The 19,505-nt window shown below is 57.5% G+C and overlaps 1 protein-coding gene across 2 annotated transcripts in view; it reads left to right on the plus strand.

Annotated features, from left to right (window-relative positions):
* KIF26B (kinesin family member 26B) overlaps positions 1 to 19,505 on the plus strand; it is a 366,533-nt gene that overhangs the window by 323,948 nt on the left and 23,080 nt on the right. For both annotated transcript variants that reach the window (XM_059677744.1, XM_059677743.1), the window contains one exon: positions 6,454 to 6,613. In XM_059677744.1, the coding sequence (XP_059533727.1) occupies positions 6,454 to 6,613 (160 nt within the window). The remainder of the gene's footprint in view (positions 1 to 6,453; positions 6,614 to 19,505) is intronic.

Here is a 19,505-nt window from a genome sequence, read left to right on the forward strand (position 1 = left end):
CGTTTCTAACCATGTGCAGGTGAGAACAAGGAAGGGGGGGGCCAGGCGCCCGTGGGCGAGCCCGGAGGCCCTGGAGGCGCCCCTGCCGGCCACGCGCCTGGCTGTGGGAAGGGGTCAGGCCAGAATGCACGCCCCCAGCCCAGGGCTCGTGGGACCTCTGTGCGTGGAATCCGTTTAACATGTAAGGAGGAGGTTTGGAGTGTTGGTCCAAATGGAAATGTCGTTTGCTTGTATGTAGGGAATAACCCCTGTCGGCCTGGCATTCGGACTCCGTGACGGGAACGGTTATTGATTCGCCACCTGCCCGGGGGCAGAGAGCCGTGGGTCGCTGTCCACTGGCCATGGGAAGCGGAGATGACGGGTTCAGCGAGGTCTCCGGGGCAAGGGCTAAGCCCCCGTGAGCACGCGCCTGCATCTTACACGCATGCGTGCGTGCTATACACACACGGACCCACACAGATCGACATGTGTTAGACGTGTCCAGTCAGGATGGGAAGGACAGTTCCATGTGGGCGTGCACTGCTCTGCAGATGCACTAGGTTACGCTTAGAATGTTTCCTGGTTTACAAAGTCTGTGGAGCATTAGTGGGACCGACTCTTCACCCGACATGGACCCCCCCACCCCCCGCTTTGCTAATCTGTCCAGGCTGCGGACCCCCTGGGAAGCCCAGCTCTGCCCTCAGAGTCTAAAGCAAGACGGTGCTAGTCACGCCTCCTGGGAGTATGTCCCTGGTCCAGAGACTTAGAGTCCAGATGACAAAGGTGCTGTTTGAAAGCCTCGCTTGGTTGAGCGACCGCAGCTTGCAAGCCACGTGGTCCAGGGCCAAGGGTGGCACCGTGTCTCCGACCCTTTCATTCCCCTCACTGCCCCCGGGAGCCTCCAGGCCAAGGGCTGGGCCTGCTGGGCCTCGGGCGGGGGTGTGTGCACGTGGGCACCCAGCTGTTGACAAGTCTGATCAGACGGTGTCCCAGACCTCAGCTTTGTTTTCACGCAGCCACTCCTTCCTCATGTGGCGGGAATGGCTGGCTCACTCGTGCCCTGTCCGGCTGTGCGTCGCTTGGGTGGTGGATGTGGGCGTGGGGCGAGATCTGGGAAAGAATGTGGCTTCCAAGGGAGGCACAGCCGGACCTGCTGTCCGTGCGGGAGGGACACCACACACGCAGGTTTGCCACCAGCTCTCACGGCCCCTTGGTCAGGAATGAAATGTCAGTTTTAAAAAAATACATATTTTTATTGATCACAGAGAGGAAGGGGGGGGGAAGAGAGAGAGAGAAACATCAATAAGGACAGAGAATCATTGATTGGCTGCCTCCTGCAGGCCCGACACTGGGGATTGAGCCCACAACCCGGGCCTGTGCCCTGACAGGGAATCGAACCCTGACCTCCTGGTTCCTAGGCTGAGCCTCGCCGGCCGGGTGAAGTGTCAGTTTTAGATTTTTAGGTTTCTGTAGTGCGATTGTCCTATTCCTCAGCCAGGAGACAGCATTGCAGACACTGCAGCCTGGAATCCCCACACTCGTCCACATGGCCTCCCGTCACCCTCAGGAGAGCGGCAAACCCTCGAACCTCGCACCCGGCACCAGCACAGAGCCGACTTCCGCACAAGGGACGCACGCTGAGCTGGTGTCGCCTCGGCCGCTCTCCTCTCGGACTCAGAATCCCTCCTCCTGTGCCCGGTCCCGGCTCCTTTCCTGTGGGCCAGGCTGCCCCGTCCCCTGGACCCCGATCCTGCCCCTTGGCCTCTCTGGGACCCGCCAATGGGGTCCCCATCAACCGTCTTTTCAGGCTTTCATCTTCCACCTCCCCTCCCAGCAAGGTCAGGGCTGCCTCCTTTTGGAAAGAAGGGAAGGGACGGTGACATCAACAATGAAAACAAGCAGCTTGTCTGTGTCTCACTCCCCCCTGAGCTGCCCCCTCCACGAAGCGCTGCAGACTCCCGGGCCATGCGCCATCTTTCTCCTCTGGTCCCGGGCCAGGCTGGGTGGAGCCGGAGCCTTCGTCCACCTTGCGGTTCAGTCATCTGTGGGCGCGTCTAAGTCTCCGGAGACTCCCCGTCCCCTGAGGACAGGACCTTTGTCCGCCTGCCCGTCCTCCACGGGCCTGCTGTGTGCCCGCACGTCAGCGCTCGGTCCTCACGGTAAATCGCAGGAGCGTGTGCGTGTTGTGAACAATGAGTGACTTTCTCTGTCGTCTAGTTCAGCTGCGTTTCTGAGAGAGAAGGACCAACCTGTCACCCTGTGATTCAGAGACACGCCCGTCTGCAGCACAGTCAGGAGCCGGGCAGTAATTGAGGGAATGAGTTTAAAAAGGGAAATCATATAAAATGGCCCATGCATGTCATCCACATGTGATTCCCACTTACGACACGGGCGCCGCAGGCAGCGGTCTCCGGTCCAGGGCGGGGCCTGCTCTCTGAGGTGCTTGTTCCGATTGAGGTCCTGCCCCTCGTAGACCACGATGCGCATCGTCTGGACCGCGCTTTACATTCATTCTAGGTGACTCGGGGACTTCAGATGCCCTGTGCAGCCAGCGGGAGAGAGACTTGCTCTAGATTCCTACCATGTTTTCCACTCTGTAATTTTCCATTCGCACCTATTTAGCATCTTTCTAAAAAACAACAGTTCATTTTTATCACATCTTTCCAAAGCGCTGGATTTAGTCTAGAAACATTAGTCTTCACATAATCTTGTTACTGCTTTTCATATTAGATAGAGGCCGGGTGCATGACATTTGTGCACTGGGGGGGGGGCGGGGGGGGGAGTCCCTCCACCCAGCCTGCACCCGCCTCTCGCAGTCCGGCAAGCCGGACATCCCCCAGGGTCCTTAGCGCTGCCGCAGAGGCAGGAGAGGCTCCCACCACCGCCGCTGTGCTCGCCGGCCGTGAGGGACCGCACTGACCACCAGGGGGCAGCTCCTGCATTGAGTGTCTGCCCCCGGTGGTCAGTGTGCGTCATAGCTACCTGTCGTTCCGCTGTTTGGTCGATGTGCATGTTAGCCTTTTGTTATATAGGATGATTGTATTCTATCTCTAATGCCAGTGAAAGAGCCATGATTAGACTTAGGGAGACGCCCCGCTGACCTAGAGCTCACTTGTGGGGGGAAGAAGTGCGCATGCTCAGTGGGGGACACGGCCTCAGCGAGCGGGGTCGCCGTGGAGAGCGCTGGTGCACCTGGCCAGGTGACAAGGTGGTGGTTCCCACACTTTGCCGCCATGAGAAGCGTGTGAGGAGCTGTTCAGTGACTCCCAGTGCCCGGGTCACACCTGGTCAGTCACACTGAAGGCGTGGGATGGGGGCCAGGCGTCCGGGTTATTCTTTTTTTTTTTTTTAAATATAAAGAGGCTAAGACTCCGTGTCTAATTCTAATAGCACTTCTTTTAAAAATATATGTTTTTATTGATTTCAGAGAGAAAGGGAGAGGGGGAGAGGAAGGGAGGGGCAGAGAGAGATAGAAACATCAATGATGAGAGAATCATGGATGGGCTGCCTCCTGCTCGCCCCACACTGGGAATGGAGCCCACAGCCCAGGCACGTGCCCTGACCTGGAATCGAACCATAACCTCCTGGTTCACAGGTCGAAGCCCAACCACTGAGCCACGCTGGCCGTGCCCTACGTGTTATTCTTAAAGGTTCCAAGGTGATGCCAATGGGGGGGCAGCAAAGGTTGAGAACCACTGGGTTAGGGGGAGGGAGGTAAAGGGTTAGGGGGAGGGAGGTAAAGGGTCCCATTGCTGTATAGACAGCTCTGGGCGTTCGTCTCACGCTCAGCATTCATCTTCTGTGCGACTCAGGCCATTTACGTAGCATCTGTGCGCCTCACCTTCCTCATCGGTACCCTGGAGCCGGTTCTGGCATGGCCGGTCGTTGTAGGGATTGAGTGACAGCAGGAGAATTTCGCGTTTCCTGGCACCTGCGGGCGGTCAGTGAGCCCCCGGGACAGTGGTGGGGGTGGGCAGGGTTGTAGGTTGCTCTGCGGGGCGAGTACAGCCGGTGAGGAATTTGGTTCGGCCAAAGACGACTTAAAATACCCACACTGGACGACAGACAGAGGGTTCCTCAGGGAAGACTGAGCTATGTTCCTGTCACCCGCACTGCGACCCCCAAATCGCAGAAGTCTGAGGAACCTGCCGCTAGGCGCCACCTGTTCCGTTCACGGCGCCCAGAGCTGCCCTCTCGGCCGCTATAGTGACGCGATTCTTGCTCACAGCGATGGCCCTCTCGCTCACCTCGCGCCTTCCAGTGGAAATGCCGCGTGTGAGGTTCAGACCCTGCGGTGGGTGGAGCCGCGCCCTTTCCCGTGTCGGCCTGGCCTGTCCGTCGAGTCATGCAGGTATAATTACCGGCGTTTCGTAACGTCCCTCAGCACAGCCCACACTGCGCATTTGTTCTCTGTTCACTGCCTGTGCGTCAGGCACTCGATTCCATTACCTCAGACGGCCCGTCTCTGCCCTTTAATCTGCAGTGCACGTGGGATAGCTGAGCTTCTCCTGTCTATATAATTACATTGCAAAACAGATGATATTTTGCTTTAAAAATAGCTATTTTCCTTGCGCGGTGCCGTGACCTGACCTGGCAGGATAGGAAATGGGATAAAGAGAAGGAGCATAGGGCATCTTCCCTTTGAAGGACGTGCTGCTGGACACACTGGGAGGTAAACAAAGCATCGCGTGCTGAGTGTGAAGCGTTCTCTGCCGTAGATGCGCCGGGTAGCGAGGGCCGGAGGGAACGCCTGCGGCCAGCATTCACCTCCTTCCCCTTCTCAGCGCGAGAGCTGGGAACTGAGGGGGGGTGGAGGGGGAGCCGAGGTTAGGGCTAGGACCCAGGTCCCCGGATGTCTTGCCCTGCAGCATGAACCCTCCCTCTCCAGTCAGCCCTGTCATGTGGCCCCACCTGCAGATCCAAGGATGCCCAGACACTGCACTACCCCCCCTCCCCCCGCCCTGCACATCCACCAGGACCCAGACGGCCACACCCACCCTGCGTCGGCTTTCTCTACCAACCGCGTCCCCCCTGCCCCCACCGGCCGGTGCCCACAGGAAGCTTCCATGCCACCTCTGCCGTGTCCGTGTCCCTTCCACACAGAGGAGGGGAAGGCGGTGGAAACAGGAAGCTATGGGCGTGGGCAGGTGGGAGGTGTGAGCTGGGCACCTGGACGGGTGGGGATGCAGAGGCCGAGGGAATGAGAGGGGGACGGGCGGGTGTATAATCTGGTAAGGTTTGTTAGATGTGTGCACCCACAAACCAGCACACAGCCCGGAGTGCACATACCCATCACCCCAAAGTCCCTGGGGCCTTTGCGGTCACTCCCTCCAGCTCCCCTCCCCTCTCCCTTCCCACCCGCGGGCACCCACTAACCGGCTTTAGCTCCTCTACATTCGTTTGCATTTCCCAGGATCTTACACGAATGGAATCTAATCTTTGAGTCTGTCCTCTGTGTGTTTCGTCACTTTGCATACTTACTTTGCGGTCATTCTGTGGCACTTGTCCGTAGTTCATTTATGTATATCTCTGAGGGACAGCCCATCGTCTAGGCCTGTGGTTGGCAAACCACAGCTCGCGAGCCACATGCGGCTCTTTGGCCCCTTGAGTGTGGCTCTTCCACAAAATACAATGTGCGGGTGCACGTACAGTATGATTGAAACTTCGTGGCCCATGCGCAGAAGTCGGTATTTTGTGGAAGAGCCACATTCAAGGGGCCAAAGAGCCGCATGTGGCTTGCGAGCCGCAGTTTGCCGGCCACGGGTCTAGGCAGATGGGCCACCGTTTGCCTGTCCACCTGCTGATGGACACTTGGGCTGTTTCACTAGTGGGTTCAGAGAGGATGTGTCCGGTCCCTGTCACTTCCTCTGGGCCTGGCGCAGAAGTACCTGTGGGCAAGTTTCTGAACTTTCCTAAACATCTGTGTTCTCATCTATGAAGAGGACGAGGGTGTCTGGCCTGCGGTCTTACCGCGGGAATCACAAGCGGCTGGCGCGTGGCAGACACTCGCTCACACGTGGGCTCTTCCTTCTGGGCACCGGCCTGGCCTCTGCCTGCTGTGACCCTGAGTTACACCCCGATGACCCGAGCTCCGGTCGGGGCCTCTGTGATGGCAACCAACGCAGATGGTCACCCCTGGGTCATTCAGGTTCCAACTCGATCAGTTCCAGGATCCTGCCGCCCACGGACACACCTGTTCTCCTTTCACTGGGAATTTCCTCCCTGCGGTCCCATCCAGCCCCACCCTCAGGCATTCCTAGGACAAATCGGTGCACGTTAGAGACCGGCGACGTGCTGGACGGAATGTCAGGGAACCATGGCGTCTGTCACCCGGCGGGATTTCGTTGCGTTTTCTACTAAACCTTCTGCGTTCTCTTCTCTTTTCCCAAAACCTCAGATTCCCCGAGGAGCTACCGAAGGACAGGGGAGTGTCTGCCAGGCCCTAACCCTTCTCTGGTCCTCTCTCCCCGACAGTGTCCGGGGGCCGCAGCCGCCTGCACCTCATCGACCTGGGCAGCTGCGTGAAAGCGCTCAGCAAGAACCGCGAGGGCGGCGCCGGGCTGTGCCTGTCCCTGTCCGCGCTGGGCAACGTCATCCTGGCCCTCGTCAACGGCAGCAAGCACGTCCCCTACAGGTAAGCGACGCTCCCGCGGACGGGGGGCCGGTGTGGTGCCAGGCGGGGGTGGTGCCGGGCCGGTGGATGGTCGGGACCGCGTGTTCAGTGCCAGAAACCAGCCTTCGCTGACAGCCGTGTGCCGCGTGATCCTCCAAGTTCAACCACAATGGGAATGCTGACGCCCACCCCGGCCTGGCTTTAGGCTGCTCAAGTCAGAGGGAACAGGAAGGCGCCTGAGTTGAGGTCTCCAGTCGCCACGGCCCTTGGTGGGTGTGTACCCGTCGCACGGATGTCCCTGTCTCATGGTGATGAGCAAGGGGCAGACGATGGGCCGGCCCACCCCTTAGGAGGAGGGCGGCCAGATTTAACCAAGGACACTACTGGCTGCCAAGTTAAGTTTCAGATAAACAGCAGATCACCTGTAGTATAATTGTGCTGCCCAGAATTGCAGGAGGTGTGTGGGAACCCTGCATTTTATCTAAGAACCCTACAGAGCAGAGCTTAGAGAGCTGGGGGACAACCACCCATCGTCTGTGCGAATGCGTTTCCCACTGTGAGGGCTCCTTCCCTCCTTCTGAACCTTCGCTCGGTGTGAACTGGGGTTGTAGCTGCACATCCCAGGATGTGTCTCGGGCTGATACAATGCGTGGGGAAGGTTTTGTAAGGTTCAGAACACCGCGACCAGTAACCAACGAGACTAACCGGGTGCCGTCCTCGTCTGTTTAAACGGAAATGACGCCTGCCTGACGTCGTTGCCATGAGGGTTAAGCAGATATACCTGGGGTCATGGTTTCCATCTGTAACAGCCTCCAACTGTGAGGTGCTGTGTGTGTGGGGGGGGGGGGGAGGTGGGCCAGGCAGCGTATTCCAATGACTGAGACCCGGGCCGTCCTCAAGTCCTCTCGCTCCTCTGCCCTGAGTAGAGGCCAGCACCGTCTCATTCCCACCAGGATCACGGTGGACTGGCAGGAGGAGCTTAACCGGCAATCTTGATTCTTGAAATTTGGAATCCTACTTGGATAAACCTAGAAATGGTTCCCCCAACCCTTTTCTATGAGAAAAAATCCAACTTGAAGGTTTATGAAGTTTCATCCAATATTATTTCTGCAGTTGAATATGTGCAACTTGTAATAAAGGGAGAGAGAGAGGGAAGGGAGGAGGGAGGGGGGAGGGAAGGAGGGAGGAAGGGAGGGAGGGGGAAAAGGAAGGCTGTTTGGTACTGTCCGGGTGGAGACCTTAGAAAGAGAGTTACCCTGGTTGGTTTCCCCGTCCATACAAATGGAAACGTGCCTGTTACTATGGTAACATAAATGATAATAATGCAGATAAAATTCCAGATACCACCCTAAGAGGTCACGGATTAAGTGTTTTACCTATTTCTCTCCCCCACTGTTTCTTCAGAGTGACATGATTTTATGAGTTCAGTAAGTATTTGTTGAATCGATGCTGGGAAGGATGGATGGATATGAGCCTATGCAGTCACTTTTACTTTTCAGCGGTTCTCAACCTGTGGGTCGCGACCCCTTTGGCGGTTGAACGACCCTTTCACAGGGGTCGCCTAAGACCATCCTGCAGATCAGATATTTACATGACGATTCATCACAGTAGCAACAGTACAGTTGTGAAGTAGCGACGAAAATAATGTTATGGTTGGGTCACAGCATGAGGAACTGTATTTAAAGGGCCAGAAGGTTGAGAACCACTGGCTTAGATGAAGGAAAAAACAAGCAGAGGCAATAAAAGGATTCCCATCCCCAAAGCCAGCACCAGAGCCGGTCCCCAGCGGGACCACCCACAGGTCTGTCCAGGCCAAACCAGCTGTGGCTGACGTCCTGTCTCTGCTGTCTTCAGACTCGGACATTTTGTTGTTGTTAATCCTCACAGGAGGGTATTTTCCCATTGAGTTTTAGAGAGAGTGGAAGGGAGAGGAGACACAGAGAGAGACATCGATGAGAGAGAGGCATCGATCGGTTGCTCCCTGCACGCGCCCTGACCAGGGTGGGGTATCGAGTCTGCAACCGAGGTAGGTGCCCTTGACCGGAATCGAACCCGGACCCTTCAGTCTGTGGGCCGCGGCTCTACCCACTGAGCACACCGGCCAGGGCAGACACGTGGGCATTTTCACCACCACCCGGTTCTCTCAAAATAGGGTTTTGGTCCCTTGGGGAGGTTAGGGGACAGACCCCGAGGACGCACAGCTGCCCTCAGGACACCTGAGCCCTGACGCAGCCCCTCCGTTGGGGATGGCTGCTCAGGGGGGAGGGGGAGGCGTGAACGTCTGTTTGCCTGTTTGCCGCCCGGTGCTTGCACTCTGGTTCTGGGCAACAGGCACTTCCACGCGTCAGGCCTGCGTGCCGCAGGAGGTCATGGAGGCTCCATCCCCCCGTGACCCTGCCGTGCTGCGTGGGCCCCAGGCGCTCGCCCACCGCGTCACGGCTGGGTATGCGGCCCCATGCGGGGCGCTCGGTGCCTCCTTTAGGCATGGCCTGTGGTCGAGACCCGGACCTGGTCCTGTCGGTTGGACTCAGTCGCTGCCTTCCTGCTGCCCCTTCTCCCTGGGGCCGGTCTCCCCGAGGAGCGGGTGGAGCCGGGCTGTGGGTGTCAGTCCTGGTGAGGAGTCGGGAGCCCAGGTCAGGAGCCCAGGTCATTTCTGGGGACGTAGCCGCCTCGGGGCCCAGCCGTCATCCACACCAGCCAGCAGCCTGGAAACGCACATTCAGGTCAGCGATGGTGGAGAAATGGCAGCTTTAACACGGAGGCGGCTTTTTACAGGGTTACGTTCTCCTTGCGGTGTGCGCAGTGCAGGCAGGACGGGCGGCCGGAGGGCAGGAGGGGCTGGGCGCGGGCAGCGCTGCGGACACACACATTCCCGTCCTCGCTCCGAGAGGTGCCTTCTCCCGGGGCCGGTTATTTTGATTTTTACAATTTTTATTTATTGATTTTTTAGAGAGAGAGGGGAAGGGAGAGAGAAACACCGATTTGTTGGGCCATTTATTTTTAAATATTTTTATTGATTTCAGAGAGGAAGGGAGAGGGCGAGAGAGAGAAAAACATCGATGATGAAAGAGAATCTTGACCGGCCGCCTCCTGCACGCCCCCCACTGGGGGTGGAGCCCGCAAACCAGGCCTGTGCCCTGACCGGGAGTCCATTGTGCCTTTCTGGTTCATAGGTCGACGCTCAACCACTGAGCCCGCCGGCCGGGCTGTGCCACTCCCTTTGCATCCATTAGTTGCCTCTGGCATGGGCCCTGACTGGCGATCGAACCCGCAACCTTGTCCTATGGGGACAACGCTCTGACCAACTGAGCTACCCGGCCCGGGTCCCGGTAGCCAGAGAGGGAGGTAGAGGGAGGAGCTCATGGTTGGCATCAGCCTCAATATGCAGCTCCCGGCTCGGTGGGAGTGAAAGGTGTGAGCCCCAGGACCTGATGTGTGTCATTTATGCTTAACATGGGGTCAAACAGATACTTTCCTGGAAAAATGAAAAGGAATATTCGTGCTTCAGATTTGCATAAGACGGCGGGTAAAGGAGAGAGCTCTGTATAAGGCGTGTGTGCGTGTGAGTGTGTGTGTGCACGCATGTGCGTGATGTGAGACACGCCCACACACGTAGGTGCATTTAGCGGCCTTTACATGCACACGGATGCTGTGTTATCTCGATTTACGGGGAGAGCGTCAATTTGGAACTATTTGCACAAGCTCCAGGTCCCAGTTTGTAGCATTCCCTGTTTAGAAATAAAATAACCAAAGTCTCCGGTTGCCAAGCAACAGCCTCAATGCTAATTCTCAGTGCGGCTGCTTCAAAAATACTCGTCTTTATACATTTTAATGGCCGTAAGGAAGGATGCGGAGGAAGTGGGTCCGGGCCGTTGTCCGGACACAGACAGCCCTGTGGTCCCTCCCTTCGTCCTCTGCCTCCATGCACTTCCTGCCCAGCAGCATCTCCACATTCAATCACGGAAAATCCCAGAGGCGGGCCTTGTTTCCCTGGGAGCGGCGCCCGTGAGGGGACTACGGGCACGACGTCTGCCAGCTCCATCACGGAGCCACCATGTCCTGGGAGAGACGGGCCGTCGGGGACCCGCTGGGGTCACCACCCGGGTCCTTCGCTGCTGGGTGGACACGCAGACCCCGCCCGCCACCCTTTCTGTGCCCGAGAGCCACGCTCTGGCCTCCGAATGGGAGCCGCTGCTGGGCCGCCCCCCTCACCGCTCGGCAGCCACCGCCTGCGCCAGTCCCTCTGGGCTCAGGGGCCGTCGGTTTGGGGCAGGAGCCTTCCTCCCTGGCCTTTCGCTTTCCAAGGTTTCTCCCTTGACTACCAGTCAAACGCTTCTCTGCAGATGCCGAACCGACCGGCAGATCGATACAGGAGTCTGGCTGGGACTCGAACCCCCGTCTGCTCAGTCCTGGCAGGTGGAGGGGGACCCCGGGGCTCAGGGGTGGGCAGGTGTCGGCAGAGCAGCCACTGACCTGGAGAGTCTCGGGGCGCAAGTGGAGGACTGTGTGTGACCGGCAGGGAGACAGACAGACGGACAGACAGCCCCCGGCTGTCCGTGCCCAGGTCACCTTCCCAGCTCCCAGCAGACCCTCTCCTCCCACGGGGAGAGGAAGCTAAAAGGGCGGGAGGAGGAGTGGGGCCTTTTTCTCTTGCTTCCAGGGGGCGCGGTTCCTGGTTCATAGACTTGCTGGGTCGTGGGGAGGAGGAGAATGTCGCCCCGATATCCACCGTCCACGTTCACCTGCGCTCCTGGCAGTTCGCACGGCGCAGCCAGGAGCTCGGACGGCGGCCGTCTCCCGCTGACCGCGAGCAGCACCGGAACCGCTCACGGTTGTGGCTCTCTCCCGGGGCAGGAGCTGTTCTGAGATCTTTATGGGCCTTTAACTTACTTAACAACGTGGGTCCTGTGATGCTCATCCTCGAGTTACAGATGGGGAAACTGAGGCAGGGGGGAGGGGCTTGTCCACGTGGACACAGCTAGGAAGTGCCATCCCCGTGTGTCTCGCGTCCTCACGCGGCGTCTGCAGGGTCATGGTGTGCAGTCAGCGTTTGCTGACACACATGAGGCAAGACCAGGTCCCAGTGTCTGCAAACCTTCCATGTGTGTCGCTGGCTGTGGGGAAGGGGGGCCACGGGGCGGCCGGCTGCGGCCGGGTGACATTCAGGGTGGTCTCCCCGTCTCCCCGCCTCTGTGATGGCTAGGCTGACGGTCTGGACACTGGCAGCGAGGACAGTGGGACTAAAATGGGGAGACAGAGGAGAACAAATCTCCCTCTCAGAACCTAAGCTGCTCACGGGGCTGGATCAGAAATGCCAGGGGGCCCGGCCGAGTGGCTCAGGGGTTGAGCGTCGACCTGCGAACCAGGAGGTGGTGGTTCGATTCCCGGTCAGGCCACATGCCAGGTTGCGGGCTCGATCCCCGGTGTGGGGCGAGCAGAAGGCAGCGATCATCGATGTTTCTCTCTCTCCCTCCCCCTCCCTCTCTGATATCAATAGGAACATCTAAAAAGAGAGACTAAATGAGAAAGTGAAAATCGCGGAGGCTCTTTGCTCAGAGCCTGTGTGCAGGGCCCGAGAGCAGGTGGGAGGCGGGACATGGGCTCCTGCGTTCAGGGGCTCTCGGGGGGGGGGGGGGTGCGGGGACCCACCAGGCTGAACCTCACCTTCTGGGCACCCCCAGCGGCCGACCTCAGCCACTCAGCTAGTTCCCGAGTCTCTTCTTTCTTCATTGCTGTCCCCTTCCTCACCTCAGACCTGGGAGTCTGTGGGGACCTTTCAGGCCCGCCCCCCCCCCCGGCCCCGGTTGGTGGGAAAAGCGTAGGGTACTCCGGGCTCCCCTGGGTGCGGCAGCAGCCCGGCCTCGCTGGGTGGGCCCAGCCCGGAAGGCTGGCCGTTCCCACAGCCTCCCGATAAGACGGGGTTCGGAGCCCCCTCCCTGCGCAGTGCCCAGCAGGCTCATGGAGGCATTCCTGAGAGAGGAGACGTCTGCCAGGAGAGCAGAGGCTATCGCCCGTCTGTGGCTGGACATTTGGCCGAGAACAAGGAAGTTCAGGGAGGGGTGGGCGGGAGGTGAGCGTGATGGCAGGGCTGTCAGAGGGGAGATAACGAGCTTCCAGGACATCTGCCCCCACCCCCAGGGCCGGGGTTCCCCCCCCCCGCCCCCCCCAAAGCGGCAGATAAGATAGTCGCCTGTCGCCGGGTGTGAGGAGGCTCTCCAGGCCGGGCTCCCACAGAAATGCGTGCGTCCAGCTGGTGGCTTTGCCCTGGACGGCGTGCTTAGTGGTTAGCGCGCCAGCCCTGGACTGACGGGTCTCGGGTTTGATTCCGGTCAAGGGCATGTACCTCCGTGGCAGGCTTGATCCTCGGGCCTGGTCAGGGCTCGTGTGCGAGGCCACCAGTCGATGTGGCTGTTTCTCCTTGGCCAAGCGAACAGGGTTCCTGTCCTGGAGGCGAGGCCTCGGCGGTTCTCACCAGGGACTCGTGTGCCTGATGCACAGACACCAAGGGCCCCCAGTGAGGCCGCCCATGGGCAGAGCGGGGCAGACGCTGCACCCCCAGTCCTATCTGCGTCCCCGCGGACTAGCGCTCGATTCAGGTACTTGAAGATACGACTTTTTCATGGTTTGGCCTTTAAGTGCAACCAGGTACGCCTGGCTCAGCAGGCAGGGCGAGGCCCGCGCTGACGCAGCCTGGGCCGGGCTGGGCTTGGGGAGAAGGTTCTCTTTCCCGTTGATTTTCACGGCTGACAGCCCTGATGGTGCGTTTCACCTTGTGCTTCAGCCCCAAGGGACACAGGCGTTCAGCTCGGCTATTCGAGGCGCGCGGTGCCGTCTGATCCGCCGGCGGCCCTGGCTGGGAGTGTGAGCGGCTGGTTTGTTGCAGGTCTGACAGAGGATAGCGAACGTATCCAGGAACTAATTTGGGAGACACACAGCAGAATGCCTGTTCCTTTACCGATTTGGTAATTCATTCCCTCACTCATTCATTCATTCATTCATTCATTCATTCATTCATTCATTCAAAAATGCTGCTGGGACGCCTGCGTGTGCTCACGGCCCTGGGGTGGAACAGAGAGTCACGCAGTCTGTCCCACTCTGGGAGGACTTGCCGTCCAGCGGAGATGCAGCCATGACAACCAAGTCTGACGCCTGGTGTCCCCAGGGCTGCCCACCCCGAGGACAGAGGCCCAGGGAAGGCTGGCCGCACGGAGCTGCTGATTCTGACACCTCTCCCCCTCCCCTCCGCTCCTGCTCCATCCCCGCTCGTCCGTGTTTCCCAGACGCCCACAGTCCATCCTTCAACCGCCGAGCCCTTCACAGCTGGCCCGCCATTGGCTAGGATGATGTAGCTCCTGGGCCAGGGGCAAGTCCGAGTCCGTGGCTGAGTGTTATCTTTGACGATAACCAATCATCGTCTCGCGAGTCCTGTTGCTACCAGAGGAGAACAGCCACGGGAGGGAGGGCTCTGGGGGAGGGAGGCCGGGGTCAGGGCGCCCGCGGGGCTCCGGCTGCTCCGGGAGAGCCTGCTTAGGCACAGCGAGGCCGCCGAGGGAGTGGTGTGTACAAATGAGTCGGGGCTTAATTCATTAAAAAACCGCCTTGAACGTTCATAGAGCGTTCGTGGGAGCATCCAGCCATAAACTCTCACCCGCTTCACAACTGGGTCGGGCTCAATTGAGCATTAATAGATTTTCGGGGCCATGCAAATGAGGTGCTAATTCATTTCACGTGTCATCGCACAATTGTCAAACAGTCCTATCCGTGCAGCAGCTACGTTGTTCCAAGTTGCCTAGCGTACCTAGTAATTCTCTAGCTGAAGCTGAGCTGGTTTTATTTGGGCTCAATAGAGAACTGAAGAGACGGAGACGCTGACGGTGAACGGGGTACCGGTTTGAAGAGCCGGGGGCTGTAGAGACTTTGCGACAGTCACGCCTTTGGGGCGACAACCCCAACAATCGCTGGTTTCGTTTGTCCTTATCACTCTTTCTCATCCTCCCAGTGAAGTCGGTCACAACTGTCGGGGGGTCCCGGTTTGAGTTAAGGAAGGGGTCGGAGGCCCCATTACCCGCATGCGTCTCCTGGCTGCGCCCTGACATCCGTGTTGAACAGGCCTGTCCTGAGGCCCAGAGAGGCCCTTCCCTCAAAGCCCTTCCCCGGCCTCATGTCTCCCAGGAACCCCGCCCTCCCCGAGCACGAACCCCCTCTCGAGGACTCACTGCGATTGCCCTGTGTATTGCGAGCATTTTAAAGCTCCTTCCCTGCCCTCTTTCCCACGGGAGAGCGAGCAGGAGAGCGCCGTAGCCGCTTCTGTTGTTTCTTCTGGGTGAAGCAGAGACTATTGTGGCTTCTTGCCCTCCACAGGGCGGCCAGGATGCCCTTTGAGAATGCAATCCCATGTCCCCTTCCCTACTCCCTGCAGGGGCGCGTTGTTGGTTACAGGACAGGGTTCAGACCCTTTCTGGGCCCCTGAAGCCCTTCAGAATGTAGGCCCCACCCACCGTCTGACCAGGAGACGGGGCCCAGCCTCCTGACCCCTCCCCGCTCACACCCCCCTGCTTGAAGGAGGTGCCACTCAGGCTGACGGTCATGGTGTGCTCCTCCGTGTCCTTCAGTGGTGGCGACCAGAACACGCGCCCCAGGGCTGTCCTGGCTCCCCGTGAGCGAGCGCCTTCCCGCTCCTCTTACATGTGTCAGCTGTGAACGTGTCGCAGATACAGATAGAGACGCCCTGCCCAGTGCTCACCTGCCCCCAGGTGAGCACCTGGGCATCTCAGTGCCTTCGAGACCTGGGGCTCCGCCTTCCCGGGGGCCACCTGCTGCTTGTGTGTTGACAGGCCCCTGGCTTGCTTTCCGGTTTTACCACCTACGTTTATGCCCGTGAAATACGTTGTCTAGTTTTGTCTGTTTTTGGCCTTTCGTAAAGGGAATCACACTCTCTTCCTGGCCCTTCTGTGACTTGCGTTTTAAAACCGATATTTCCTTTTTGACGCCAGATTGATGTTGATTAATTCCCATTGATCATCACTTCCCATTGTGGGGAGGTTATCACAGGTACTTGTTCTTCTGTTGACGAATTGCTAAGAGATTTTAAAAAACTGATTGTTGAATTCTGTCGAGCCCATTTCTGCATCTAATGAGATGATCACGTGGTTTCCCTCCTTCAGTCCTTCAGTACGGCGAATTGCAGTCATCAGTTTCCTAACATTAAAAACCCTCGCATTCCTGCCTGCTCACTGGTGTTCTTCACGGCTTCCTCCTCGAGCCGTTCCTGCTCTCCTTGCTCCTCTGCTGACTTTCCGCTCCAGCAAAGTCACTTCCCGGCTCTAACCCGTGTCGTTCTGCGGGGTTTATTGCAGCCACTGGTGTCAAATTCTGTTTATTTGTTCACTCACTTTCTCTCCCACAGTACGAGCTCGTCAGGATAACGACGGAGGCGTTTTCTTCAGGTGCCTTATTATCTTGCACTAATTTGAATCGAACCAACCTGCTCTAACGCTACGTCCTTAGGCGCAGATAGGAATCCGACATCCGCCTTCGCCTCTGTGATGGCAGCCTCAGGCCTGGAGGCACCTCTGGGCCAGGAGACCTGCTTTGTGGCTGTCAGAACCCCTTCCCAACGAGCACACCGGGCGCCCTTTCGTGGTGTAGGTGATGCAGGCGTTCTGGGGGCCTGTGGGTTCTGGGCTTCCCGCAGGAGGAATTCCCACCTGAGCCAGCGGAGCAAGTGAGAGTGAGTTACTGGTGAAGCAGGGAGGGGGGGAGAGGGGTCCACAGGCTGAGCAGCCCCTTCAGTGCAATTTGCTTCCTTTATTGAGGCTCCTTCGTTGGGGGAGGGGACAGGGCGTTCCTGGGGGGCGGGATACCAGAATCTCTCCGGGCAAGGGGCGGAGACTCTCAGAAGAGCTGCTGGCCGTTTTGTGTCCTCCTGTGGCTTCCCGTTTCCGATCACGGTGGCCGGGGCGTGTCGGTAGGTGCTCACCTATTACAGTGAGTGTACAGGGAGGCTGGGGTTGCCCGAGGCGGGCCAGCCACCATGTTGGATCGAGTGGGTCTCTGCCAGTTTTAAGCCATGAGTTCGCTGGGGGGTGGTCCTCCTTCCTGGTTCTGTAGCTTTTTTCAGTGGCAGCCATTTCGCCACGTGCCCATCTCAGTGTGGCGGGCGAGGCTCTGAGGTTCTAGTGTTACTTCCTGAATCAGATAGCAAATACGTCCGCTCTGCCGGGTTGTTATGACGATTCATCCAGCCCCTGTGAGGGGGGAATTCCAAACAGGAGGGTGCCAGGCACGTTGTAAAGTACGTTCTAGGGCAGTGGTTCTCAACCGTGGCTGCACATTAGAATCACCTGGGAATCGTTCTAAAATCCTGATTCCTGGGCCTCGTCCTCCGGAAATTCTGTTTCTTTGTGATGGGGTGGGGCCACAACATGAGTCACAAAGAAACAGAATTTCCGGAGGACGAGGCCCAGGAATCAGGATTTTAAAAAGATTCCCAGGTGATTCTAATGTGCAGCCAAGGTTGAGAACCACTGCTCTAGGGAGAGGTAAGGATTTCAGGAAGTGTCTGTGAAGGTGTTTCCTATGCAATAATAAATGGCGCTGGATACAGGCTGCAGGTCCTTATTTATCGCCGCGGCTCTCCAGGTGTCTAGGATCTGTTCGGAACCAGTAAGTCTTCACGTTCATTGAAGAGGGTTACTCACTCAGACTTCCTCGTGGTGACATGGCTGCTTGCAGGCTCCGGAGCTGGTGCCCGAGGGCTGGTGGGAGGAGGTCCCGGACCCCGTGTGTCTAAGGCGAGGCTGCCATGACCCATGTCCCCAGATGTGGGTGGCAGCCCCCCTCTCATAAGACCATCCATTCTGAGCTGCACCTGGAAGGCCACGCGCCCTGGTTCCCGGACACCCCGGCGAGGCAGGGAGGGCTCCGTCCGCTCACCGTGAACTTTCTTAATAAGCGAGATGGGGTCTCCCTTGGTGAAAGCCCAGGCGGCTTGCGGGCCCTCTCACTCCTGGTTCATTTAGCTCCCGTCCACTCCAGGGAAGCGGACACACCCACAGCCCAGCGCCCTCCCCACCGTGACGACCGAACTCTCAGAAAGGAAACCTCCCTGCCTGATTTCTTGCTGGGATCCTGGGAACCAGCGGGGCCCCTGCTTGACAATCTCCTTTGGAAAAGGGGAAAGGCCACCTTTCAAAATCATGCAATTTGACTCCCCAAACCCCAAGGTCCTTTCCTCACCAAAGTCACTGGTGTGACCTGTACTTTGTAAATAAGAGAAGCCGTGTGATGGTTCCTCTGAAAGCCTTTCCAACGGAGCCGGACCCTCCCCGGGTTCTGGCCTCCGCTCAGGGACCATCTCACAGGCCTGGGCCCCGTGCCCTGTTCACAGGCGGCAGGAGGAGCAGAGCAGCCGCTCTGGGAGGCGAGGGCCTTGCTGAGTGTGGGCCTCCCTCTTCGGCAGGGAGCCGGCGCACTGCTCAGCACTGCCTGCTCCCTTCTCCCAATGTCGCCTTTCTCTGCTGCGGCTGCCCCGTCTCCACACCCGTCCTCTCTAATCTCTCTCTCGTTTGCTAGTTATTTAGTCTGGAAAGTACATCTAGTGTCTGTGTTTCCAGCATGGCCAGGAGCAGAAAGTGGTCATTCCTGATATTGTTTTATTTCCTTAGACATCTTAGTTTACTTAAACAAGCCCATCGACTTCCTGCTGTTTATCTGTGATCTACGTAGGAACGTCTCCTGCCGCCCCGGCTGCCCGGCTGGGTCATTGTCGAGGTGCCCGTTTCTCCTGGCTTATTTCCGTGGGGCGTTCGCGCCTCACTGGACTTTCACGTGTGCGGTTCCGTGGGACCTGGGTGGCCAGGGCTTGCCTTCGTCTTCGCGTTTGCTCTGCCCGCTGCCTGGCATCTCCAGCAGCTGAGGGTCATCTGCATGACGTCCTCAGCCTGAAATACTTCGCACCACCCAGCTATTGAGAATGAAAGCTACAGACCTGCATTAATCTGGCCTGTGGTCCCAACTCTCGCGATAATTTCTGTCTTTTTTGCTCAGGGCTGAATTCCCAGACAGTTGTGTCTTGTAGACGTGAGTGGGAGGAGGTTGTGGAGGGGAATTTTCTCTTAAAACTCTCACGTTGGGCAGGCTGTGGGCTCTGTTTCCATGCCTTTTAAGGCTCCATGAAATTAAGCCAGATATTACCTGGTTTGGCAAATGTCTTCAGGGTAAGAGCAAGCCTCCGTGTTTTGCTGGCTTCTCTGAGTTGCCAATTCATTTATTTTTTTGGCCCCAGAATTCCTTACTCTCTTACGAGCCCAGCAATGCATTTAATAAGATTTGTGAGAATATCTTACCCACAATGTTTAATTGTACTTGGTGCTTAAAGGACTTCTTAGCTAAGGAGGCTACAGTATTGCTTTGTGCTACTTTTCTGTACTCATCCCTGTTCTAAATTATAACTAAGAGAACCACAGAATTTACTATCCAAACCTGGATACTTTTGAGAGTGAAAAGTGGTCATCAATATTATTAATTTTCTGAAATATTTTCTGACAAGTCCATTTATATGAGTGGACTTATAAAATAGTTCTGTTCAAAAATTACCTTCAAAAATAAAATAATTATTTTATTTTTTTTGGTTAATCCTCACCTGAGGATATTTTTCCATTGATTTTTAGAGAGAGTGGAAGGGAGGGAGACAGAGAGAGAGAAACATCGATGTGAGAGAGACACATCAATTGGTTGCCTCCTGGATGCACCCTAAACTGTGGCCAGGGCCTAACCCTGTACCCAAGGTACATGCCCTTGGCCAGAATCGAACCCGGGACCCTTTGGTCTGCGGGCCAACACGCTATTCACTGAGCAACTGGCCAGGGCAATAAAATAACTTCTTACAAAAAAATCCACATGCGTCAAAGTA

This window comes from Myotis daubentonii, chromosome 20, assembly GCF_963259705.1.
Source record: "Myotis daubentonii chromosome 20, mMyoDau2.1, whole genome shotgun sequence".
NCBI lineage: Eukaryota > Metazoa > Chordata > Mammalia > Chiroptera > Vespertilionidae > Myotis > Myotis daubentonii.